This window comes from Tenebrio molitor, chromosome 4 (genome assembly GCF_963966145.1).
Source record: "Tenebrio molitor chromosome 4, icTenMoli1.1, whole genome shotgun sequence".
NCBI lineage: Eukaryota > Metazoa > Arthropoda > Insecta > Coleoptera > Tenebrionidae > Tenebrio > Tenebrio molitor.
The window spans coordinates 22,746,421-22,772,596 of NC_091049.1; the positions used below are offsets into that span (position 1 = coordinate 22,746,421).

At 34.0% G+C, this 26,176-nt stretch overlaps 3 protein-coding genes and 1 long non-coding RNA gene across 8 annotated transcripts in view; 2 read left to right on the forward strand and 2 right to left on the reverse strand.

The window, feature by feature from the left end:
- The window catches only part of LOC138129408 (uncharacterized), a 202,861-nt gene that overhangs the window by 81,002 nt on the left and 95,683 nt on the right, over positions 1-26,176 (reverse strand). The gene's annotated exons all lie outside the window — the stretch shown is intronic.
- LOC138129872 (uncharacterized) lies at positions 3,580-5,794 on the forward strand. The gene is made up of 2 exons (XR_011159412.1): positions 3,580-3,764; positions 3,814-5,794. It is a non-coding gene; the product is annotated as an uncharacterized lncRNA (long non-coding RNA).
- LOC138129867 (ATP-dependent translocase ABCB1-like) lies at positions 9,650-21,946 on the forward strand. The gene is made up of 20 exons (XM_069046174.1): positions 9,650-9,753; positions 16,171-16,249; positions 16,301-16,597; positions 17,279-17,379; positions 17,431-17,602; positions 17,656-17,976; positions 18,029-18,253; positions 18,306-18,431; positions 18,486-18,860; positions 18,913-19,105; positions 19,164-19,249; positions 19,514-19,672; positions 19,732-19,836; positions 19,897-20,058; positions 20,205-20,408; positions 20,459-20,700; positions 20,754-20,919; positions 21,014-21,412; positions 21,467-21,613; positions 21,669-21,946. The coding sequence occupies exons 2-20, from the start codon at positions 16,178-16,180 to the stop codon at positions 21,867-21,869; spliced, it is 3,753 nt and encodes a 1,250-aa protein (XP_068902275.1). The 5' UTR covers positions 9,650-9,753; positions 16,171-16,177; the 3' UTR covers positions 21,870-21,946.
- The window catches only part of LOC138129871 (uncharacterized), a 47,473-nt gene continuing 42,927 nt past the window's right edge, over positions 21,631-26,176 (reverse strand). For 2 of the 5 annotated variants that reach the window (XM_069046183.1, XM_069046187.1), the window contains exons 4-8: positions 24,749-25,051; positions 24,322-24,471; positions 23,703-23,780; positions 23,512-23,599; positions 22,303-23,460 (exon numbers count right to left, since the gene is read on the reverse strand). In XM_069046183.1, the coding sequence (XP_068902284.1) occupies positions 23,118-23,460; positions 23,512-23,599; positions 23,703-23,780; positions 24,322-24,471; positions 24,749-25,051 (962 nt within the window). In that variant the 3' untranslated portion in view covers positions 22,303-23,117. Of the gene's footprint in view, positions 22,274-22,302; positions 23,461-23,511; positions 23,600-23,702; positions 23,781-24,321; positions 24,472-24,748; positions 25,052-25,133; positions 25,425-26,176 lie in introns of those variants that run through there. The other 3 variants (XM_069046188.1, XM_069046185.1, XM_069046186.1) reach the window with 3 other exon arrangements.

Genomic DNA, 26,176 nt, shown 5'->3' on the forward strand with positions numbered 1-26,176 from the left:
CCGAAATAGGTACAATTCAGTCTTGAACATTTTATGTAAAAATTTTTTTTGCCAACTGTAACAGTTATTGTTGCTCATCCTGTATAACCTCGCATAAAAAAAATGACACTAACTTTTGAAACAAATGACGAGCACCAAGCGAGAAGCTGTAGTAATACAGTATAATTAATAACCAAATTAAGTTATAACAAATGACAAATAATAACATAGGGATTGCACAAAGATGGCGCCAATGTTTAGCGCAAAATGAAGCGAAAAAAGACGATAGTGGCGTTTTTTATTTTTATTTTTTTTGTATTTTTGTTATGTAAGTGTATACTTGTAATATATTCTTGTTTTCAGAATGCAAATCTCTATCAGAATTACTAAAAAAAAGTATGTGTTCGCATTAAAAAAAAAAATATTTTGACAGTTTACCATTAAAGCCCTTGGGGCCATCCATGAATTTATTAGGCCCTTTTGTAGCATATTCACAACCATTTAATTTGGTCTATAAATAGTAAAATACTCCTATAAATAAGGTAGTTATGGACTCGTCTTCTTTTTTGGGGACACCTGTATAACAAGTCAAAAAGAACTTTATAATCTATATACCATTTTTATGCGATTATTATTAATTTTATAGAAATTATGTCGAATCCAATCCCAATTATAAGAACATTTTTTATAGTTTTAATCTATGTACAAATAAATAACAGAAAAAGTTATATGACTGATAGGGTGGTAATATAGTAATATTATCTCTTTTCACAATCTCTACAATAAAAAAATAGTTCCAATACGATGGAATCATGTTTTATGTAGGTATATTTACTATAGAGTGGCGACAAAGGTAAGGAGTTATTGAAATATTTTCTTTACGAAAAAAACACGAACGGGGTCAACATTTTCCGTTAATTCTCATTTTACTCCATTCCTGGTGCCACGCAATAAGGTCATTTTTTTAATGATGTGATGAACCAAGTGGGGAATTCAAATTTCCCACCAAGCGGCCATCTCATTTTTTTTTTTTTTTACCAACATACACAATGAAAAATAAAACCCGCGAAATTCAAAAAAAATGGCCAAGAGCGCGTGATCGTACTTAGTTAATTTTCCCTACGTTGTGTTTTTTTTTAAATACAAATTAAACATTACCAGATTCGTTTCAACAGGGTTTGTGAACCACACAGAAGAGTGCAAATAAAACAACACAATAATTAAAACCAGCTATTTATTCAAAGTTATGATTTTCGTTAACGCCGGGATTCATGAATAATAAAACGTCTCGGGAGAGGGCACCCAAGTCTCCTCAAATGTGAGAAGACTACTCATTTAGAACTCTAGGAAAATGGTGAGCTCTGGCCATTCTCCTAGACCCCCGAATGAGGCTCCGCTAAAACCTCTCCTGCAAATACGAACAAGTCCGAAGTGACAACGTGGACGGGACAGTTAGTGAGAATTGAGCAAAACTGGTTTCATAAACAACACAATTCAAATTCAGAAAAAAAACAGGAGGGTCATGTACATTACAAACAAACAGTTACTTCGGACCGTTCGAGCGAGAGCGGGCACTAGGCGAGAACTTCAGCATGTTCTTTTTTTTCTTTTCCAAATTAATTTACAAAAAATACGGCAGATACGCTATAGAAGGAGTGAGTGGCTTTGGGTGGTCCGGAGGTCTGTGGTACCTATCCTTACGACTTTATCATTTCCCGCCTACCCGTGATTTAGTGCTAAGGGGAAAATCCTAACTGCTTTACGTTAAGTCAACAAATTGAGGTACTCTAAGTTCATCGGTTGAAGTGAATATGACTATTTCAAAGCAAAAACAAACGACGCTTGTCAAGTACCACAAACTTCGAGAACAGATTACCATTCCGGAAGTTCTGTGCCAAGGAACTCGGATTCAACTTACACCATGAGCGACGTTGCGGACCAGCATTCAGCAAGCCCCGCCAAGCGTTATGGTTTTCGGGTCTCTCTTGGGGCACAACATGTTAAACGAGGGGCCGCGGGGTCGTGTTCAACGATTGGATGTTAGGAGCAACTAAACCCCTCAAACAGAGAGAGACCCTCGCGATAAGGAAGAATTGACATTTACAGCAACTGGAAAATGTAAACGAAACCGCGACAAAACTTTGTTGACGGAGTAATCTAAGAACACTTTCAGTTTGGGATGGAAAAGTGGTAACAACCAATAACACATACATAACAATAAAACAAAAAAACACAGTCCAGTCGACCCTAGCCTATTAGAGCCGGATCATCGACAAGGGGCCCCCCCTTGGATAATATGGAGGGCGCCCCGGGACTAAACGATGAAAATACCTAAATGTAGAAGATCCCTGGGTAAGGAAAAAGCCCACGCAGATACCTGAAATATAAACCCAATTGGTTGCTACCGGGATGGAAAGTGGAAACTTTCAAATTTTGATCAAAAATGTTAAGCAATAAATAAATACTTGTTACAGCAAAAGCGTCACTCGGAATAATTAGAAAGGGGATCAAAGTGAGGGAGTGCGCTGATAAAAAGTGAAAGCCACAGACCCACGCTAAAACTTGGAGTCATTTTCTTTTAGGAAAATTAGTGAATTGTAAAAACCTGCTTTGACAACAAAGGGAAAACGTGATCCGTCAATTTTATAAATTTAGCAAAACTAGAACCAGGCTGCCTTACGCTCCTTCGCAAGCTTATAATGTTAAAAACATAATACATGGGGATGGTCGAGATAAATGTGGATTTTGTAAAACATGGTGGAAACCCACGTGCGACCCATTTGTGTCTTATTATTGTTAAACTACATTTCGCGCGAAGCAGAATTAATTTTAGTACCCCAAACACATACCTAGTTCAAAACAGAAGTTGGACAGCAGCATTTAGCACAGTTCAATAAAAAAAAACAACTAAAATCGCCCAATTAGCACACAGAAAAATACACGGTACTTCTGTACTACTCCGCGGTCAAGAAAAAGTGCCCTCCCGAAAAAAAAACATGGCCGTTCATCCCCTGTCGACTTTCACCCACGCCCCCAAGCGGTCGCCGACGGTACCGAACGCCGGTAATTCTATAGCTTTCATTGGCGGTTAGTTTTGAATTCAAAAGCGGTTATCTCAATGACAATCCCCACTTTATGGTAGATTTAGATTCATTATTAAGTTCTGATTTATGGTCATCTAGCATCTTTAGACTGATGGTTTCTGAAACATCAATTTTTAAAAGTTAGAACAAAGAGACAGTGAAATTCCAATTTTACACCGAAATTTCCACAAAACTATTAAAAAAATAATTGGCAACTTTCGCGCCTACTATGCAAAGTGTGTGCACTCGTGCGCAAAATATCGCTTAATTATGGGGTTGAAGGACAAATTACATAACATATTAACAAATGCTAGCATGGCAAATTTATTTTAAGTAGGTAAATGTTTTTATCCAGTCAAAGAATTCGAGTAAACCACTCCTCTTTCATTTACGTATGTTCTGTGTTGGTATCTTTATTATTTGTACTTTATGTTTTTATGACATGTTTAAAACCCTAGAACACTAAACCGTCGTAAAATTTACGACCACTCGTGTGCAATTCGTTAACTTCGCATACTTTCGCTTGAGCAAGCGCGGTGTTACCTTCAGTAGCTGCATCATTAATTGCAAAATGGTCGTATCTGTTAGGAATTTGGTGTAAGTTTATTTTTCGTGGAGTTACTGAGTGTTCGTCGTTAATTTTACGATAATTTAGTATTTGTGTAACTCTTGACGTCGTTTTCCTTACGAATACAGTATTTGGTAAAATCTAAATTATTACTATATGGATCAAGTAAACTTTTTAGGTTAGTTTGTAGGACGCAGTTATGGCTTTGTATAAAAAATGGCTAACCAAAACCTAATTGGAAGCCGAAGCAAACCAAATAATAGATGAAGATTTCAGTGACACAGAAAACCAAACATCTGGAAGCGAAGATGAAGAAGATGTTGTGGAGGTAGAAGAAGAAGATGCAAACGATGACGAAAATTCCGGAGAAGAAAATCAAGCAACCACAAGTCATTCGAATCATGCAATGAATCAAACAACACATCAATCTGGAAGTGGTTCTACGTCTGCTTTAGATACTGACGACGAATCAGATGATAACATGCCATTGTCTTCGATTGTTGAGAACTTGAAGCACATCATTATCCCCACAAAATCCTCATGGAAGGGCAAAAATTGTCACAGATGGTCTACAATAGAACCCCAACGGAAAAGGAGAGTTCCTACTCGGAACATAATACATTTTGTTCCTGGAAGCAATGGACTTGTTTCTCATATGCTGACACCAAGTTGCTTCAAACATTTTTTCAGCGATAACATGTTACAGAAAATTGTAATTCATACAAACGAGCAAATCGCCCTGAAATCGGCCGCTTATAAAGAAAAAACGCTGACTATTTCGAAGACATGTAAAGAGGAAGTAATGGCACTTATTGGTCTGCTAGTTTTCTCTGGAGCAATGAAAAACAACCACCTAAATGCCAAAAGAATGTTTGATCCAATACTATCGGGAAATATCTATAGAGCAATAATGAGTAGTGATCGATTTTTATTTCTGTTAGATTGTTTACGTTTTGATGATAAACAAACAAGAGCTGACAGAAAAAAAGTCGACACATTTGCTCCAGTACGAGACATTTGGGAAGAATTTATCGCCATTTGTAGATCCTCATATACTCCATCCAGCTACACGACTTTAGATGAACAACTTTTGGCATTTAGAGGCAGATGAGGATTTCGCATGTTTATCCCAAATAAACCAGCCAAATATGGCATCAAGCTAGTTATGTTATGTGACGTAGCCTCAAAATACATGATTGATGCTGAACCATATCTAGGAAAAGGAACCAAAACCAATGAATTACCTCTAAGTGCATATTATATCAAGAATTTGACGAAGAGTATCCATGGTAGCAACAGATGTGTTACCATGGATAATTGGTTTACTTCGGTAGGCGTCGCTGATGAACTCCTACTAGCTTCGTACAACTTGACCCTTGTCGGAACACTTAGGAAAAATAAAGCTGAAATTCCACCGGATATGTTGGAAACTCGACAAAGACAGCCAGGCACATCGGTTTTTTGTTTCGATAAACAAAAAACTCTAGTAAAATATTTATCAAAGACAAAGAACAAGAAGTTAGTGATTTTACTATCCACCATACATACTGATAGAAGTCTAAACAAGGTAACAAAAAAACCAGAGATGATACACTTTTATAATGAAACTAAATTTGGGGTAGATACATTTGATCAAATGTGCTCAGAAGGTGGCCGATGTGCGTATTCTACGATTTGATAAATATTGCTGCAATTAATTCTTTCGTGATATATAATTCGAATAGAAATAGACGTGCAGAAAAATCTGTGTCTAGAATGACATTCATGCTCAATCTAAAAGACGAGTTAGTGATACCTTGGTTGCAGCTACGAATTAATAAGCCTACTTTGCATCGTCCAATTCGTCAAGATATATGCAATATTCTCAATATTGATATGGTGCATGAAAGGCCCGTCGAAGTAGAAAAGAAACGTACCATTTGCGCATTTTGTCCATCACGTCTTCGTAGAATGACTACCAATTATTGCAACCGCTGCAACCGAGCCATCTGCGGAGAGCATCGAGCTTCCTGTTGTGTGAATTGTGCAATTTAAATCTATTTTTCAAAGCTTTCTTTCTGTAATATGTTTCATAAAGAGACATTTTTATATTTAGTGGGTTCGTTGGATGAGAAAATGTAATAGTTGAGTTGTTTGTAATAGTAAAGAAAACAATCGTAAAATTTACGAGTGTTTAGCATTTGTGTAACTCCTACAGGTGTTTAGTGGTCTAGGGTTTTAACGTTTGACTTTGTTTATTCTCTTTGACGTGCTGGAAATACTTTTATAATACACGTATAAAAGGTGGCGAATACCTAAATATTATTGCTATTTTTATCACTATCGCATTATTATAAAATTAAATAATGTAGTAATCTTATTTTATCTGCCTTTTGAAAAGTTTAAGAAAAAATTTTAGAAAAGTAAAATATGATCAAAAAGAAAACAAATCAGAGCAGGCGTTGCAAATTATCGGTAGGTAATATCCTAATATCGTAGCGGATTCTATGTAAATAAGCCTTCAATGTATGGGCGTGGTATCGAGCGCCACTTTATATTACATCATACTTCATGAATTTTAGACGTTGGAATTTTATTATTTTTATCTGATAAATGGAGAAAATTTATAAAATTAACAAGAGCAACATTTTACGTTCATAAGAATAAGTAATTTACCAGCTTTATTGCCAAACGCGGCATCGCTGAAACATCAAAGAAACGTTAATTTTAAACCAAAAGTGCTGTTGTTAACCTAGAAAACTACTTTCTGATTTCAGCAAGGTTTACAAAAATGTTTACTGTAAATGTACGCAACAATTATCTAAGAATAAGTGGTAAAATGGATTTGGATTCTACCATTGAAGATAAAGCGTTGATTAATAATAATTAATCAATTAATAATAGATTTTTCCGAGGGTTAGGCAATCAATAAAACGACTATGCATAGCAAGTATAATTATGCATATGACTACAACAAAGACAAGTGTTGCAAAACAAAAGGTAGCACTCTTGATTTGTTTTCTTTTTAACGGCTCGATATAATACAATATTATCAACAAACATAGATCAATGATGCCTACGAATTTTTTTTTTTTTAAGTGCAAATTAACATTAGAATTTTTTGTTTGCTATTCAATGTAGATTCGCGTGACAAAAATATTATGCGCCATTTATAATACACCCGCTAAAACACAATCGTCACTTGACTGCGAGGAATCATTGTTATTATTATCAGACTTCGTCCACTGATAAACTGATAAACTGCAGTATATATTTAGTTTAAATGTAATATCGGGTTTGGTTCTGAACGACGAAGATTTTGTCTTGAGGTAGGTAACGAATTGTTCACCCTTATTTTTTACATTCGTCCATGTGAACCCAGTACCTACATCGCGACAGTTTTCTTGAAACCCTCGGGGATACTTTCTTAAGCTTTCTGTAGATACTAATTAAATATGCGGCGATATTGTACAGCTCTGAAGAAAAATTCAAATCTGTTTTTTTTTCGTTAGAACGTATTGGCAATCTTAAAGAATGGAAGTGTTTGGTGGGGTTTGCTCCCAATAAAAGTTATAAATAAATGAGTGAATTTAATAAATTACCTTTTTGGTGGATGTTTCGGTGAATTGAAATGTCCATGTTTTGAATTGTTCTCTCTGTTAAATTTACTCCTCAAGGAAACTCTCCGTCAAGTGTGGAATAATATCGGGAAAAGAAAAAGGGGAGATGTCATCCGACTTATGAGAAATTCTTTTCAAGTGTCAACTGTTTTTCAACGATTCGTTTTCCTTGAGGATGCGTGGCTGCCATTTTGTGCTTTGCACTGATCCACAGCAATTTGAGTTCGATGGATACTGTCGGAGCCTCCCCAACTAAGAGAGCCCCAAATAGCAAATGATGAATGAAAAGTTTTTTTTCAAACTATTTTGGAAGAGGTCTCCTTGTCGTTAAATGCCAAATGAACTTCGTGGAAACTTTTGAAAAGAAAGCCCATATTCTTAATAAATGAATTCTCAAAGAAAACCTTTAGTTTAGTGTAAGAGAAGAACTAATAATGGTTACGAAATAAAATCTTAAAAATAAATAAAAATTAGAGAATCTGAAATATAAATCACCTTCGAATTATAACTCTATTTAATAGTTATGACCTTTGTCACATTTTCCTTCGTTTTTTTTTTTTTCATTTGATTGGTGTAGTTGTTAGTTGAATCAATCACGGACATTGCCAAGGTCGACCCGATTGCAAATTTTCATGATCACGCTAAGTAGAGTTTCGTCACTGTATATAAAGTGATTTTTTTAAAAATTACTTGTCAAAGTGTTGGCAAATTGGTATGAAGAATTGAAAGTAACAAATAGAGCATTTATCAATGTAGGTTGGCAACGTCGAGCCGTTCAGGGTCATCGGTGCTGTCATTGGGCATAACTGTCATTTGCGTTTGCACAAAATTTGAAAATGCTTCGCTTAGCAAAGGTGGTGGACAGCCACAGCCCACAGAGCGTGAAAAAATTACCCTGATTTGGTACTGCGAACCTGAATTGATTAAGAAGGCGATTTGTGAGAAGCCCTCAAACATATTCAATGTATCTTATTGAATACCTATTTTTTTATTTTTATTTCTCGTTTCACATTTCAATTACGTTCGACAGACATAACTTCAATAGCGGAAACAGTTGGTCGGTATGCATTGGTTAACTGGTTTTATTATAGAATATTTGAAATTACATTGTCATTCTATATCACTATATCAGTTAACAATTCGATAAAGTAATAGTATATTACATTACGAGGCATGAAGCGTGTTGAAGAATACGAGGATGCGAAGCGTCCGAGTACTTCTTCAAGCCTCCGAGTCAAGCATAGACACTTTCATGCTGCGTAATGTATTACATTTTTTCTGAAAATTTTAAAATAAAATTCTATCGCATCAAGTCGGGCACAGTCACCTAGGTAACGATAACCATTATAGTAAAATGACTATCTATGTACTTGCAAAGTAAAAATACCTCGGCAGGCAAAAATCGCAAAACTGACTAGGCTTGAAAAGTGATACTTTCAAGATCCAACTGCGTCTTGAAATGATCCACTTTCTTGACGATTTCAGGAAAAATATTATTTCTCTTGTTTCATATATGTATTTGTTAGTTATATACTTAGGCCCGGTTGTATAAAGCTTAGTTAACATCGTGTCAGCTAACAACAATTTTTGGCTCTGAATTTTAGGTTAGCTGTCAACATACTCCAATTAATCTAGGCTTTAAAAAAGCACAACAATTGGCGGTTTCCAACGCCTTCCCAACCCAAGATTTCATTTCAACGCGCGATATTTTTATTAATGACAGACATTTATTTATACAGGGTGTTTTCGAAGTTGAGGCGTTCCTTTTAACATGTGATAGTATGCTTTGTTCTAAAGAGTTTTAGCCAAAAGCACCTTAGTAAAATGTGTACGGTAATGAAGATACAATAAGTAATTTTTTTTTTAAATTTTTAAAATCGGTCCTGCTCAAATTTGCGCTGATTTGTTAGAAATTAGAATTGACAAAAAAAAAAATCAAATGAGCATGGACGTTAATCCAAAATACTGTCAGAGTTGTCATCTAATTAGTCGGAATGGCTTATCATTATCTACAGCGGAGAAATAGACAGGACCGGACTCAAAATTTTATAAAGCAATAAAAATATACGATCATCAATTATCTCTGTTAATACAAACATTTTACTAATAAGATTCAGGTTAAAATTCTTAAGAAAAATGTACAGTACCTCGTGTTACAAGGAACGCCTCAACTTCGAAAACACCCTGTACTTAATTTATGTTCTTTTACATAAATCATAAATTCCACTTTTAGGTGCACTTCAAACATCTTTAAATATCAGATAAAAAGATCTTGCTCGTGTAACATTGCGAAATGTGGAAACATTAGAATTTAGTGTGTTTATCATGTACAATAAATAAACGTGTTACAATAGTTCTTCCATTATAATTCCTCATTGTTATCTTTTATTAAGTATCTATTAAATACCATGAAGATTAAAGTTAAAAGCTTTGAATGATCCTTAGAGAGATCAGTTTAAACGTGTTTTAGGTAGTGTCACTTTGTAACCGTTTCGTTAACCCTTCTCTTTAGAAATTTAATCAGGTAGGTATTTTTATTTTCAGTATTTAATTCAGAAACATGTTTGATAAAACTAATTACATTTTAATATAAAATTAAAAATAAACAACTTTTAAATCAGTTATTCAAAGTTATATAAATTATTATTTTTCAACAACCTAATATACCGGGTGAAGTTGACATTATTCAGTTTTCTAAAATATCAATTTTTCATTTAAAGAAAAATCCTTTACGGATGAAAATTTGCTGCGAATCGTTTCTATAATACACAATAAACAATTTTCAATTGCGGTTCAGCTTATTATGAAATTTTCAAGGGTGCCGTGAAAAACAATTGGAATACAAATAGCAACAAATGTCAAGTATCAGTTTGAAAATTTTAAAAATTAAAACATTTCCCAGCCTACACATACCGGGTGTTATGGAAGCCTACGTAATACATTTAACCATCAATAGGACTCGTGAAAATAAACATTTTGTTTATTTATAATTTGTTCCGCAAATTCTTCAAATCAGCTCATGTGTTTACGCATCCATTGATAACGAAGCAGGAAAAAAGAATTACTCGATTAAAATACTCGAATGAAAAACAAAAAAACTGTTAGTATTAGAACAGCGATCGTTCTTGATCAAAAAACTATAAAGTTTTTATCACACAAAAATATTTTCACTCACTCTTTCGTTTCAATTGATTAATGATTATTATCCCATGGCGAAGTGTCGAATTAGGGGTTAGAAAAATATTTAAAAAAATATTCGATTAAAAAAAGATCAATATGTAAAAAATGTTTATTTTAAGGAGTTCTAATGGTGATAAAATTTATTACGTGGACTTCTATAACACTATGTATATTCACAGTTTACTACATGCAAAAGATAACATATTATGTCAATTTGAAGTTTTACGACGTGTCTAGAACCCTCGTTATCTCCTTCATGATTATTTAAGATTAAACTAATCTGTGGCACTGTAAGTTAATCTGTGCCATATGTGTAATGTTACGTCAAGAAGTTTCTTGTTAAAAACCGTTTTATACTTTAGACGAATTTAATAAATTAAACTTACTAATATCTAAAACTAATTTAATTTTGAACTTGATGTCTTGAAGAGAAAGAAATCTTTACTTCGGTACTTATGTGTAAAGCTATTGTGACACGGTACTAAATTTCACAGAAAATTTACTAGTAAATTTTTGTAGATATCTATCAGTACTTGTTCTAAATCCAAATAAAAATGTGCGAAAATTTACGCAGAAGCCACAACTTGAAACAATTGAGCCAAAACGCATGCGCTCCTTTTGAAACTTTGAATTCGTTCTATTCTATTCGCTCTTTCGCATTGTGTAGCCCAAGCGATCAGCTAATGCCTGTATCAATTTGTGGCTTCTGCGCAGATTTCCTGACATTTTTACTCAAAATTTTAGAACACGTTGCAAACAGACTACTTGCCAGTTTCTAATAAATTTATTAGTAAATTTTCATATATAATATACCCTCGGGCTGGCGCCCTCGTGTAATTTTCTCGCTACAAACACTCGTGTGTCAGGACTGCTCGAAAAAATTTCCGGTGATATATATCTGTCCAGCGGCATATTCGGAAGAGAATCGTCCGAAATCCCCTTTTCCCTAGGGAAATTATATCGGAAATTTTCCCTAGGGCTTAATTAAATTGTGATTGGTTGCTATTCAAACAATTTGGAGTTGTGATTTGTCAATACAGGGTGAATTCGAAATACGTCACAATCTTAAAACCCCAGGATCTTCAGGAAGTGAATAAACCGAAAATGTCGTTAAACATTTTAAATTCATAAAGTCCAATTTAACTTAATTCCATCCCGAACGAGACGCTTCTGAAAGTTCTAATAAATCGAAACATAAATATCCGCAAAAACGATTTAAAAACCGAGAGTGACAAAACCTTGTTTTGAATGAAATAACCGAAAAACACTTTAAACACAGCCGCAAAAACGTGTAACATTAAGAGTGAAAACCAAGTGAAAGGAAAAGTCAAAGCAAAAACCACAACTACCGTACTTACAATTATTACTTATTAGACACAATGTTCAAAATGTCGGTCGTGATTTCTAATAGTTACACGCCTGTTCCCTTCGATGTAGATTGTCCCGAACCCTTGCAAAACTTGCTGCATCGTCCGGGATTTGCACTGATGTATATGGGTGTTAAAAACTCGGTTAACAACACTATTCGCATAAAATCAGGTTGATCGACGCACATTCGAATCATTCACAAAACTCTTGCTGACGAATGCAATCGAAAAGTACCATTTTCCCGTAGACAACAGCCAGAAATGTTTACGAATGCGGAACACAAGGCGCCGGACATTTTTCGCGATACAAAGCTTGTGCCCTTAAGCCAACACCATCTGCACTTCCGTAACAAAGTACCATATCGGTCATTTCACTATTGGTATAATTTTCCATGATAATGACACACTGAGACACAAAATTCCAACCAAACAATAGCCGAAGGTCGCACTGAAAACAACTAATCTGCACGCGGTACTAGCACCCGCATAACAATAGTATGTTTCAAACCAAGGTGAGAAAGTGCTTTCTTGCAGACCGCAGGCAAAGATTATAAACCGAGCCGTAGGCGAGGTTTGTACGTGCCCAAAGTCTGCTAGGGCACTTTCTTAACAAGGTTTGAATACTATTTTGTTCCCTACCGGCACAACTTCGTTGAAAAAAGTCAAAAAAGGATGATTATATTCCTGATTAAAACGAAAATTTTAACAATTGAATAGTAGGCTGGGTTTTGTTCGAAAATTTGATATAAACAGGGTAAAGTAATCGATTTAACATTTATTTATATATCTTAAACTTTAATTTCAGTATAGAATCTCGGCTTTACAACTTGCTTTGTTGAATTGGCTTTCATTTATCAATAACTTATTTCACTTTTGACATATGTATTTTGGTACAGTTTTACCATAAACATTTAATGATTAACTTTCTTACCTTAGCGAGAAAGTTGAATTTTCTCACCTCAAATGAGGTATCCATAGCCTACATTTCTAACCAGTAGGGAAAAAAACTGTTTGCACCTTTTTTGCGTCGCACTCGATAACTTTTTAAATCTTACTATTCGTCCTAACGCGATATCAGTGGCGTACTCAACTTTTGTGCTTGAACTGTACATGGCTTTTCTGCCCTTATGCGAATCTATAGCGCAAAACTGAGTGCACGTGATTTTTACAATTGGTCTGAAGATCCTGGGGTTTTAAGATTGTGACGTATTTCAAATTCACGCTGTATTAATCATGTGACATTTGAGGGCGATTCTCTGTGAAATTTAGTATCGTCTCACACTAGGTTTAGTTGTGTCACATACACTGTGAGAATTTGAGAATTGTCTCTTCTGTGAACGGATTTTGATAAATGTCACAACTTGTCAAAACAAAACGTCAAGCTAATTTTAAAGATTTTAAGCGATTTTGGAGCCTTTAAGGGTTCGTCGAACAAAAAAACGTTGTATTAACGATTGAATCCAGAAATATTGAGTTGTTCTACAATCAATTTTAAAAATATTGAGTTGTTTTGCACCCAATTTAACACATCATTTTGATGATTTTTTTATGTGGAGCGGCAACCATAAATTTTACATGCAGTTTTCACGCCTACTTCGACTACAATCATTTAGAATAACCCTGTATTATATATACATACTATTATTTACTTAAGTAGCTACTACGGTGGTGGTAATAACAGCAATGGAAAACCAACTTTTTATAAATAATAAAATTGCAATTGATGAAAAGTTGACTTGATACGGTGATGCTTGTAGTATCAAAAAAACAATTTTCAATGTTTTCTTGTGAAACTAGATAACAATTTCTTTTGATGGTAATTAATAATTAAACATTAGACCGATCGCTATAGGAAACTGTTTACGAAGATTGACTTCAAAGCTAGCCTGCTTTCAAAGTCGATATATTGTAAATTCGTATTTATCTTCACATCAACTTAGAGTGGCAACTAAGCTAGGATGCAAAGCAGCAATTCATACCACACGACCAAACCCTGGCAAAGTTCTGATATTTGCCTCTCTGCTTTCCTATCTTCAATTCATGGTGTTAAAAAGCTTGTTTCTCTATTACTAAATTTAAAGGGTAATGAGCTTATTATTCACCATTATGATGAAGCTTTAGCAGGCTGGGATATAGAAAATGAGAACGAAAGACCAACAATTCCACAATTTCAGAAGAATTGGGATAATATCAATATCCAACGAATAATTGCCAATGACTTAATTTTTAATTCACCTAGAGACTTGGCTCGTTTTAAGATTGAGTTGTGATCTTTGTACACCTCATATTTGCAAATGCAATGCGAAAGTTGACGAAATTGGCATCCACGGTCTAAGTTGTTCAAAAAGCAGTGGTAGATTTTCAAGACACGCTGAAATTAATTCTATTATCAATCGGTCTTTGACTTCTATTCATGTTAATTCAACTTTAGAACCAAACGGACCGTCTCGGGATGATGGAAAACGCCCAGATGGGATGACTTTAGTACCATGGATTAAAGGTCAACCTTTAGTTTGGGACGTTACTATTGTAGATACACTTACAGACAGTTACGTTTTAAAAAACTTCTGATGTTTCAGGTTTTGCCGCTGAAATGGCTTCCAAACGCAAACATAGCACATATACGAGTAGTTCAATTATTTTGTCGAATTAGGTATTTAAAGGTTTAGCCTTTGAAACCTTAGGTCCTTGGCGCAAAGAAGCTATCGATTTCATTAATGTCATCGCAAACCGACTTATTGCGGAATCAGGCGATTCAAAATCAAAGAAATTCCTTTTTGAGAGGTTTTTCCTTACCATCCAACGTGGAAACGCTGCAAGCATTCGGGGCACTTTTCCAGATTCCGCATTATTATCGGAAATTTTTGTATTGTAAAACAAAAATGTTATGTACTTAAGTTGATTCATTATATTAAAGATACATAATTATAATACAGGGTTATTCACATACTCGTAAGATGACGAGCCTGACCAGGTAAAAATGCAACCCAAAATACACTTTACAAAGCATTCATTGTGTTTTGGTATTTAAAAATTAAATCCGAGTAGGTATTCTATTGATTTGAAAGGTATGTCTGTCATTACATTTTTCGTTCATATTTAGTATTTGAAAAAGTTTTCGAACAGTGACAGAACCTATATGATCCTACTTACCCATTACTTTTGTGATTTTAATCCCTTATTATTCTTATTAAATCATACATTGTTGAGAGAGGTATTTTTCTGCTAGAACTTGACATTCATTTGGCTGACGTTAAAAGCTGTCTATGTTTATTTTATGTGCATTACTATAGGGATCAAGATTGCTTTGTGAATTGCCTTTTGGGTTTCATTTTTATCTGGTCAGGCTCGTCATCTTACGTGAATAAACCTGTTATCATTTCTTTTGTAACCTTTTTGTCTCCAGAAATTAAATTAGACAAATGTCTAATATAAAAATGTATATTTACGATTATACAGGGTTAGTCACAAGAGACTTCCGATGAAAATTTCGTTATATGCAATCGAAACTACAAATTTCAATGGTTTCTAGCTTCCTAAATTTATAACAAGTAATAGGTATTTAAAGCTCGGTGGCCGAATGGCTGTCGGAGACAGTGCTCCGAGGTCGCGGTCCCGGCGCTAGTGGGTTTGAATCCCACCGAAGGGGGAGGATTTTTTCGTAGGAAGGAACCTCCGTCGGGCCATGGATGTGGGTGTATGTCTATCAGGGGCTGACGGTAGGGTGGTGGAAGGAAGAGCGACACTCTTCCGACACCACCGCGAGGTCAGCAGGGTTCGAATCCCAGGCCGGATGGGCCTCCCATGGATGTTGTGTGTTGTTGTATTCGTGTTGTGTCGTCCAGAAAAAGGAGAAGAGAGAGGGTGGGCGTGGGTAGCCGGGGAAAGTACCCCGGAGCCCCGCCGCACCATAGGAAAGATGACAAAAACAAGCCGACCGTAAAAGGTACCTGATAGGCCAAGTAAGGTGAAAGGGAAAAGGCTTTAAAAAAAAAAAAAGGTATTTAAATCAACGATTGCCCTTAGTGTCTGTCATGTCAGTTTTCACATTTATAGTAACTTTTGCTCATAACCTCAATAAAGAGAAAGTGTCATGAGATTAATCTTATTCGCCAAGTTACTTGGATTGCTAACTTATTTTTCGAATTAAACAAAATATCAAGTTCAAGGGGTCTCTTGTATTTTGGGTTGCATACAACGAAAGTTTCATCAGAAGTCACTCGTGAATAACCCTGTATGTAATGATATTGTCATTTTAATGTTTATTTTGTTGTAATTTGTTTATTTACATGCAAACTTTATTAGTACATTTTTTTTGTATTTTAATTATTTCCTTTAATGATAATGAGAAAGTAATAATTTAATTAGTTATTATTGATGATAGTAATTTTTAGGGAATTCATGAAAAAGAAAGTGAAGATCGAGAAAAGTGTACCAAAAAAAGATGAAAGAAAAGTTTCGTATTTCCAGCTGGTAAGTATTTTCTTCAAATCTGAACATAAACTTATGTAAATTAACTTTTAGTTTCGGTATGCCACATTACAAGATAAAATTTTTATTGCTTTGGGGACTATATGCTCAGTAGTATGCGGTGTTATTCAACCTTTTGTTATGATCCTTTTTGGAGATGTTACTGGAGTTATTGTCGAATATGCTGCCGCGATAAATAAAACTGACGATCCTAACGAAACTCGGCTTATAGAAGAAACCCTAAATGATGGTATACGTGATTTTGCAATTTACTCCAGTGTCTTGGGAATTGTTATGATCATTACTACTTATCTTGCCGGAGTATTTTTTAGCTATAGTGCCCTAAGACAGGTATTTTTTTGTTCCTTTTACTTTTTAACAATGTAAAATATCTCAACTAAAAAATAAGCGATAAAAAAGCGCCAGAATGTCATAACTAAATATGTATTAGTAGATGCATTTTTTTTGCATTTCAATGAAAGTGGCACCTTTTTACACGAAAAATCGTAGTGAAAGTAGCACTTTTTTTCATCATTTTATTCCATCTCCTATTTTTTTTTTTAATTTTTCATAAATCCTTTTAGAGCAAATTTCTCAACATTCCTAACTAACAGTAGTATATTATACACCAAGAGCGCCACGATTAGACCACGAGGCGCGCCGAGGGATGTAAGGCGCGAAGGCTATAAGAGACTTCTCCACCGTGGTTTATATACAATTGTTTTCACTACTAGATACGTTAAAACCCTTTCTAATAATTATTATTAATTAAATTATTTTGTCCGATGCGACGATCCGAGTTCTCATTTTTCAACGGTTGGAAATTGAAAATCGTCTATCTATAATGAGTCAATAATGACGCCTTCTAAGACTAGTAGTGAAAAAAAATTGTTTTACCTTTTTACCTAGTCAGAATATTTTATAATTATAATAATTGTTGTATTGGATAAGTAATATTACAAAATCCGTCAGAAACGTTAACAAAAAAGATACAAGAGAATTTTCTGTATACCTACTGTATTTTATTTTTAGATATTTCATATACGAAAACAAATTTTAAAGAAAACTTTAAATATGGATGTTTCTTGGTACGATCTTAATAAAACTGGTGATTTCGCAACCACCTTTACCGAGTAAGATTCACATACATTTAACTAAGCGCATCGTCAATTACTTCTTTTTAGCAACTTGTCAAAATTTGAAGAAGGAATAGGAGAAAAAGTAGCCACATTTATATTTTTTGAAAGCATTTTTGTATCAGGTATAATAATGGCTCTTGTATTGGGTTGGAAATTGGCCTTAATATGTATAGTGTCGCTGCCAGTATCTTTTGGTGTAACTATGATTGTATCGTGGGTAAGTAACTTTTTCATCCAATTGTAATATATTATGATCGTTATTACTTTCAGTTGTCAACAAAATTCTCCAGACAAGAAATGGAAGCGTACGGAGCTGCAGGAAGCATTGCCGAAGAAGTTTTAAGTTCGGTCAGAACTGTAGTGGCTTTCGATGGCCAAAAAAAAGAAATTACACGTTACGAGAAACATTTGCAAAGTGCCAAAAGGAATAATATCACAAAAAATTTGTTTTCTGGTATTAGCAACGGATTCATGTGGTTTTTTGTCTTTGCTTCGTATGCTCTGTCGTTCTGGTATGGTGTTGGGCTAATATTAGAAGAAAGATATTTACCACAAGAAGAAATAACTTACACGCCGGCAAACATGGTGGCGGTATGTCGCACCTTTATCCAAGAGATTTTATCTCTTATTACATTTATTTAAGGTTTTCTTCTGTACGTTAATTGCTACGTGGAACTTTGGAACAGGGGCTCCATATTTTGAAATATTTGGAACGGCGTGCGGTGCTGCAGCAAAAGTTTTTGAAATTTTAGATACTGAACCACAAATCAATCTTTGTAAAAATTTAGGGACGAAACCGAAAACCATGCGGGGAGATATTAGTTTTAAAAGTGTTCATTTTCAGTATCCTTCAAGACCGGACGTCAAGGTAAATGCTATATGAAATTTATTGATGAAATTGTGTTAGTGTTTTTTAATAGATTTTACAAGGTTTCAATTTGGATATCAAAGCAGGTGAAACTATCGCTCTAGTAGGAAGTTCTGGATGTGGCAAATCGACTTGTATCCAACTGATTCAAAGATTTTATGATGCTATCTCAGGCTCCGTAAGTCGATGTGTTTTTCTATTTGACACGTTTTATAAAATAATTTGTGTTAAGGTGACTATCGACGGCAACAATATTACGAAGTTAAATTTGACATGGCTGAGAAATAAAATTGGTGTAGTTGGACAAGAGCCAGCACTTTTTGCAGCAACCATCGCTGATAATATAAAATACGGAAATCTATCTGCAACTCAAGACGATATCGAAAAGGCTGCCAAAAAAGCAAACGCACATAACTTCATCAAAAGTTTACCTCGTGGTTACAATACACTTATTGGTGAGAGAGGAGCACAAATTTCTGGCGGTCAAAAGCAAAGAATTGCCATTGCGAGAGCTTTGATACGTGAACCAAAAATTCTTTTACTTGATGAAGCTACATCAGCTTTGGATACCACCAGTGAAGCTGAAGTACAAGCGGCCCTTGATGCTGTAACATGAAAAATTCAATAACAAAATTAATTTCTTATCTTTCTGTTTTTAGATAAGTGGTGAATGCACTACAATTATAGTTGCACATCGACTATCAACGATAAGAAACGCCGATCGAATTGTAGTGGTATCTGAAGGAAAAGTGATCGAAGAAGGTAATCATGCCCAGTTGATGGCAGAAAAGGGTGCTTATCACAGTTTGGTACTATCTCAAGGTCTAAGTGAAACCGAAGATGTGTTTACAGGTAATTTTGTTATTAAATATTTTCACGAATCACTTAACTGTTTCTTTATCATATTCAGAAGATAAAGAAGTTTTAAACGGTATTAGCAATGTGGTAAAAGTGTCAGAGACTGCTATGACTGAATGTACGTCAGAAGAAAATCTTGTAAGTATTGATTATTGTTATATCGGATAAATAAAGACAATTTCGGAACGCAGTTGTGTGATCACTCAGAGACCTGTTTCCATTACATTTAGTGTATGTTACAGACTTTAATAAGATTTTTGCTATTTAAAAAAAAATTAATTGAATGTGTTTTGAAATATGCATAGTTCCAATGACCGAATTGACTTAGTTGACATATTGAATTAATTAATTATTGTTCTTTTTGTACAGATTCGCATAAATTGCTTTCTTTCTAATTTATAGGATATAGATGTACAAGAATCAACCGGAGGAAGTTCGATAATATCAATATTAAAAGTAAATAGACCTGAGTGGTTTTATATATTGGTGGGATGCATTACATCAGTTATTACTGGGTCTGCCCTTCCTGTATATGGTTTAGTTTTTGGCGACATAATTGGAGTCAGTATTTTTGTTAATTTTTATTTTCCTTCTAATTACACGTTTTCATTTTACCTAAGGTTTTAGCAGATGATAATGATTCATACGTCCAAGAACAGAGTAACTTGTTCTCCCTCTATTTTGTCATTATAGGAATTATAACAGGTATTGCAACTTTTTTCCAGGTTAGTAGATTAATTCGAGTAATTTGAGCACCTAAGTTAAGAGTGATTATATTTGTGCAGATGTACTGTTTTGCTATTGCCGGAGAGAAATTAACGAAACGAGTAAGAGGAAACATGTTTCGAGCTATGTTATCTCAAGAAATGGCTTGGTTTGATCGAAAAGATAATGGTGTAGGAGCATTATGTGCAAAATTATCTGGAGAAGCAGCTAGTGTACAAGGTGTAAGTAGTAGTTGCAGTTTAAGGCAAACTTTATTAAAACTATCCACCAAATTTTGTCTCTTTAATTTTAAGTTTAATTACAACTTAGTTTTTCTATTTGAACTCTATATGTAATAATTTTATTTATCATAACCTTTTATTTCCAGGCAGCTGGAATTCGAATCGGAACAGTATTAAATTCTCTTTCAACATTTATTATAGCCAATACAATAGCTCTTTACTTTGAATGGAAATTAGCATTAGTATTAATGTCTTTCTCACCAATTATTTTGTTGTCTGTTTTCTTCGAACAAAAATTTACACAGGGCGATTCCCAAGTAAATCAAACATTTTTAGAGAATTCTGCAAAAGTAAGTAACAGTATCCTTTCGATATTCACGTTATATATTTATACGTTTAGATAGCAGTTGAAGCAATTGGAAACATCAGGACAATAGCATCTTTGGGTTGTGAACAAGTATTTTACGAAAATTATGTGACCGAACTAACACCATATGTAAAAAATGTAAAGAAGCAAATGCATTTTAGATCTATAGTAATGGGTATTGCACGAAGTGTAATGCTTTTTGCGTATGCTGTTGGAATGGGATATGGTGCAAATTTGATGATAACTGCAAACCTTGATTACGGAGTGGTTTTTAAGTAAAAAAAATCTTACTATTGAAGGTAGTTCATCTAATTTATGTTTATTATAGAGTGTCGGAAACTGTAATAGTTGGCTCATGGTCAATTGGCGCCGCATTTTCCTTTTCTCCAAATTTTCAGAAGGGTTTAATGGCAGCTGATCGTATTTTTGCGTTGCTGAGAAGAGTTCCTGAAGTTAAAAACGCTTCCCAGCCTTTGTATCTACACCACAGTGATGTACGTAGCATAGTCTAGCAGTACTTTGTTGACATCCAAAACTTATTTTACAACAGAATGAAAATTGCTGCCATTACACAAATATTTATTTCAGGTGAAAGGAGACATAAAGTACACAAATGTCTATTTTGCATATCCTACCCGACCAACAGTTTCAGTACTTAATGGATTAAATATAGACATTTTACATGGCAAAACTGTAGCTTTAGTGGGGTCCAGTGGTTGTGGTAAATCAACAATAATTCAACTACTGGAACGCTTTTACGATCCAGCCAGTGGAGAAGTTTCACTCGAACGTGAAGATGTGAAAAATCTGGATATAAATAACTTAAGATCACATCTAGGTATTGTGTCGCAAGAACCAAATTTATTTGATCGAACAATTGCTGAAAATATTGCTTACGGAGCAAATAACCGAACAGTTAGTATGGATGAAATAGTTGAAGCTGCAAAATCAGCAAACATACATAATTTCATTTCATCACTTCCATTGGTGAGTAAAACAAACGTTTTTGATATTTTTATTGTTCATCTTGAAAACATAAAGGGTTATGAAACATCTTTGGGAAGCAAAGGAACGCAATTGTCGGGAGGTCAAAAGCAAAGGATCGCTATTGCTCGAGCTTTAATCAGAAATCCACGCATTCTTCTTTTGGACGAGGCAACCTCTGCACTAGACAATGAAAGCGAAAAGGTATTAAATTAGCAAACTTTTAAATAAATAAATGTATTACAAATACTTTTTACAGATTGTACAAGAAGCACTTGACATTGCTAAGCAAAATAGAACTTGCATTACAATCGCGCACAGATTGACTACAATTCAAGATGCTGACGTCATTTGTGTTTTGAATGAAGGAACTGTAGCTGAAATGGGTAAACACCCTGAATTGTTGGAAAAGAAGGGTTTATATTACGAATTTTATAAGTTACAAGCAGGTCAAAAATAATCGACAACTACTTTTTTCATAAATTAATACCGATTTGATTTTGCAATCGGTTGAATAAATAAATATGGATTTAAAAATGTCTTAAATACATTACAGATAATCTTGCGGCATTTACTAATTAAATATTTAGGGATTCTTGCTCGTCCTGCTGCGGTTTCTTAAAAAACTAAAATTGCATTAAATATAATACATCGCTATTTGTTAGACACAGCGATTAATTCGTTGACGTTGTTCCATCTCTAACGGATGATTTGGTGGTTGCAATTCCTCTAACTCAGCTCCTGTTATACTCGTATCTGTGTTTGTAGGATATTTTCTAAATATAAGAATCAAGACTGCTGCTACTACTATTAATGTTCCGCCTAGACTTATTGTTGATATTATTGCAGCCGATATGGAGAGTTCTATAATAAAAAAATATATAATTTAATTTGGTGGATACTGCAAGAAGAAAATATACATTTATGTTGTTAAATACGTCCGAAATCGGGAAGTTGTTAGCAGAAGTTTAGTATATGTACATTTTATTCACTTAAATTTAGAATTAAGTACCCTAAGTAACTTTTATCCACTTGTCATTTTTAGACATACACTTGCATATTTTCTTTGATCGTTACCACATCAAATATGCAATAATATGCAATCGAGAGGCTACTTTCTTCTTTATTGTAAATTAAATTTCAGCAGCACCATATTCCCACATTTTAAAAGTTTCCACGATAATTAACTGTTATACAGGCTGTCCCAAAAATGGCGTACTAACGGTGCACTACGGTGTAGAAGAGATTACCGTAAACGTTAAACGTCAGAAAAATGTTAAAAACATTCTATTGGACTTATTTGCTGATTTGGAGGTTTTTGAAAGTGGCACTTAACAGGTCAATAATTTCGAAATATATGTATTAAATTGTCATGACAGCTACCTCTAATCGTACACATTATCACAAAGTACAAGATCACTCACTACCAATATCTAACCTTGCATAATAGAGAATTTAGAAGCTTTGGAAATCGAAAAAATTGTTTTAAATCCACTACGACTACGGTAACATTGAAAGATAATGTAATGATGTACATTGTTTACATTGTATTACCGTTAATAATAATAATAACAATAATTGTTTTTTTGTTTGAAATTTTTTTTCCATATTTCATTCTTGTACATTTAAACATCCTCGATAAGGTAGTAAGTAGTTAGCACGCAAATTTTGGGACACCTGTATATTTTTAGATTCGAAACCACTAACGTTAACCAGAACTATCAATCACATATTTTCTACTACAGTGTGATTGAAAAAGAATGAGGACAATTTGAATTTGGCGCCTAGTGAATAATTTGTCATGTTGGTAACAAGTATTGACAGCAAAAAAGTTTGATATGATCATGAGCGTATCTACTGGGGAATTGCAAATTGGTGACAATTGACAAATGAATTCAAAACAATGGGTTTGACCCTGATTTGACGTAAAATTTATTATTATTATTATTATTATTATTATTATTATTATTATTATTACACCACCCAACAGACATGTAGTCCATTTAGAGGGTAGGTTGCCGCTCCGTATAAAAAACATCAAAGTGATGATTCTAAAATTTTGAGTTGTAAAAACGGAAATTGACACATAATCTAACAAATACAATCTGACACATTTTTCACCAAACAGTGTTGCCGGTTGTATTTCCAACGTAGAATGCAGTGTTGGTGGAAATTTAAAGTTGAGGCAGACTTTATATGAATTTATGTATCCGAAATTGTGAGCAATATTTGGTTGAAGAGTATAAAAATGAGATTCTTATTTATACTGAAAACAACAATAAAAATAATTTACCTTTAGTACGATCCTTTCTGCTGCATTTATTGCATAAATTACATGCCCATTTGCAGTCCTTTTGGGATAACCCGGTTGCTGTAAAAAAATTATAATAACGTGGTACAAAAATATCAGTTTTTTAATGTTGATTCACGACATGTCTACTTATTACAATTTTGTATCAATAAAAACTGTAACGCGTGACGTAAAACAACCCACAAATTTGGAGTGTTCAAATGGAACCCAAGGTTTATAAGCTCCGTGGGATTTGTTGGGTGGTTTTTTGGGTTTTATTCTAGTGAAGGTACACCTAATACGTGATCGACAGACTCTGTCGTAAAAGTTTGTGCATTATGACGTCACGGGGGAAAAAAATTCGAACTATTATTTTAAATAGCAACGAGGCAACCTACATACTATACAAATTAGTCAGTTCTACCAACCTTCCTTTAAAGGCTCCAAATCGCTTAAAATTTTTAAAATTAGCTTGACGTTTCGTTTTGACAAGTTGTGACATTTATCAAAAGCCGTTCACACAGGAGAAAAGTCTCAAATTCTGACAATGTCGAACAAAAAAGTAGTTTTTAATGAAATGAACAGAATATGAAGTAAATATTGCGGTTGAATTCACACTTACTGTTACGGGATGAGTCAGTGTAACCCCAAATGCACTTCCAGCTTCGATCTTCACATAATTCTATTTGGCGTTTCAGTTCATATTCGAGGTCCAAAACGTGACATATATAATTTTTTTCTTGTATTTCAGGTGTGTTTTCCTTGTGGACATCTAAATACAAATTTATTAGAAGTGCAAATTGTTCCTATCGTAAAATTTGCTTACACTTTTTTAATTAAGAAATAAAAAAATACTAAATATAAAAATCAATAAGAATTAAAAATATGAAAAATCAATGACGGTACTACTAATAATTGAAAATCTTGTCCTTATAACATATGTATGTGTTTTTAAAGAATATATACCTATCCGGTGTTCATCTCAATTTATCTAACCTCGTCAACGCCACCATTGAGGATAAATTTAAATGAACACCCGACATATTTACCTATATTATTTGCAGGACATTCGTGTAAATCTATTCCCCAGTATCCGAGAGTACTATTATCTGTTGTTGTTTTATAAAAACTCAAATTTTCTATACCAGCTTCTATTTCAAGTTGATGGACTTGCCAAGAATTGAAATAACTTGGGTCATTTGTGGAGTTATACATTCGATTCAATTCTGGAATCGTCAGAACACATTTTCTACATAACGAAATGTACAACAGCAAACAAGATTTTTCATTGTGGACAATTGTTACTGTTGTATGTTTTCCATTCGTAACTTTTTCCGACATCATAAACTGATCTGAAAAACAATAATAATTTAATATTAACTTAACGCTGCATCACATAATCATCAATCCTTGTATTTATATTTGGATACTCACAGTCATGTATTTTCCAAAAGGTGTCATTCTTTGTTTTTACAGTAATTTCGTATGGGTTAAATGCATCCACCGATTTAATTACTTGTTTATTCAGTAAGTAAAATACGCTGTTATTTCTTACAAAAATGGAAATATGATTCCATCCTTTCTTAAATGCATGTTCTATATAGGTGAAGTCCAGGTACTGGTCGTCATTGACAAATAGATTCACTTCCACTGGTGAATATAGTGAAAAGGACACTGACTGAACGGGCGTAAATGTTTTGTAATTTGTTTTAATTACTTCAAAATCTAAAGCAGAAACAAATCATAAAACATATTCGTTTTAAATCGTTAACTGTTTTTATAAAGTTTCAGTATTTTGTATTTAATATAAAATTTGTTATATACATTTGATTGTAAATGTAAATTTATTCTTTATTAACTATGTCATATACCGGGTGTAGAATGGATTTTGGTACATAGGCACTTTACGTGTAAAAGTAAAAATCCTCGGATATTGGCTCCCCTAATTACTTTAGAACAAAGCCTTAAATACAAAAGTTGTAGAGTTTTAAAAATGGTTCCCAATTCTTATTTTTTTTGTTTTTTAACATCTCCCGGAAGTATACAATAATGAAAAAAGAAATAAAGAATTTGTCAAAATAGTAATAGCTGGGAAACAGTTCCCGAGCTGACAACCAAAGATGACAATGAATGATATTTGACATATCAGACTTGGAACTGGTCGCTTCGGATAGAATACAGAAAGTGTTGCTTGTATGTCTCTAAGAGACAATCCGGAGTAATACCATTTTACGAAGTTAACTTTTTCTTCTTTGTCAAAAGAGTCCATTCTTTGAGGAATCAGCAAACTCGTTACGTTTGTCAAAAAATGAACTTTATTGTTGTCGGGAGTCATGGGTATTACTATTTTATCGGTAGATCTTTAATATTTAATTTTTCTTGTCCAACAGAACTAGAAGGTGTTATAAAATAATTAGATAAGGATTTAGGTACATTTTTTTTACTCTACAACTTTTGTATTTAAGGTTTTTTGGAAA

Excerpts from the sequence above, each read along its gene's own strand:
- LOC138129867 (XM_069046174.1), top strand. The coding sequence starts at position 16,178 with ATGAAAAAGAAAGTGAAGATCGAGAAAAGTGTACCAAAAAAAGATGAA. Across the intron at positions 17,977-18,028 it reads CGCCGGCAAACATGGTGGCG|GTTTTCTTCTGTACGTTAAT; the intron begins GTATGTCGCACC and ends CATTTATTTAAG. Across the intron at positions 20,920-21,013 it reads TGTATCTACACCACAGTGAT|GTGAAAGGAGACATAAAGTA; the intron begins GTACGTAGCATA and ends TATTTATTTCAG.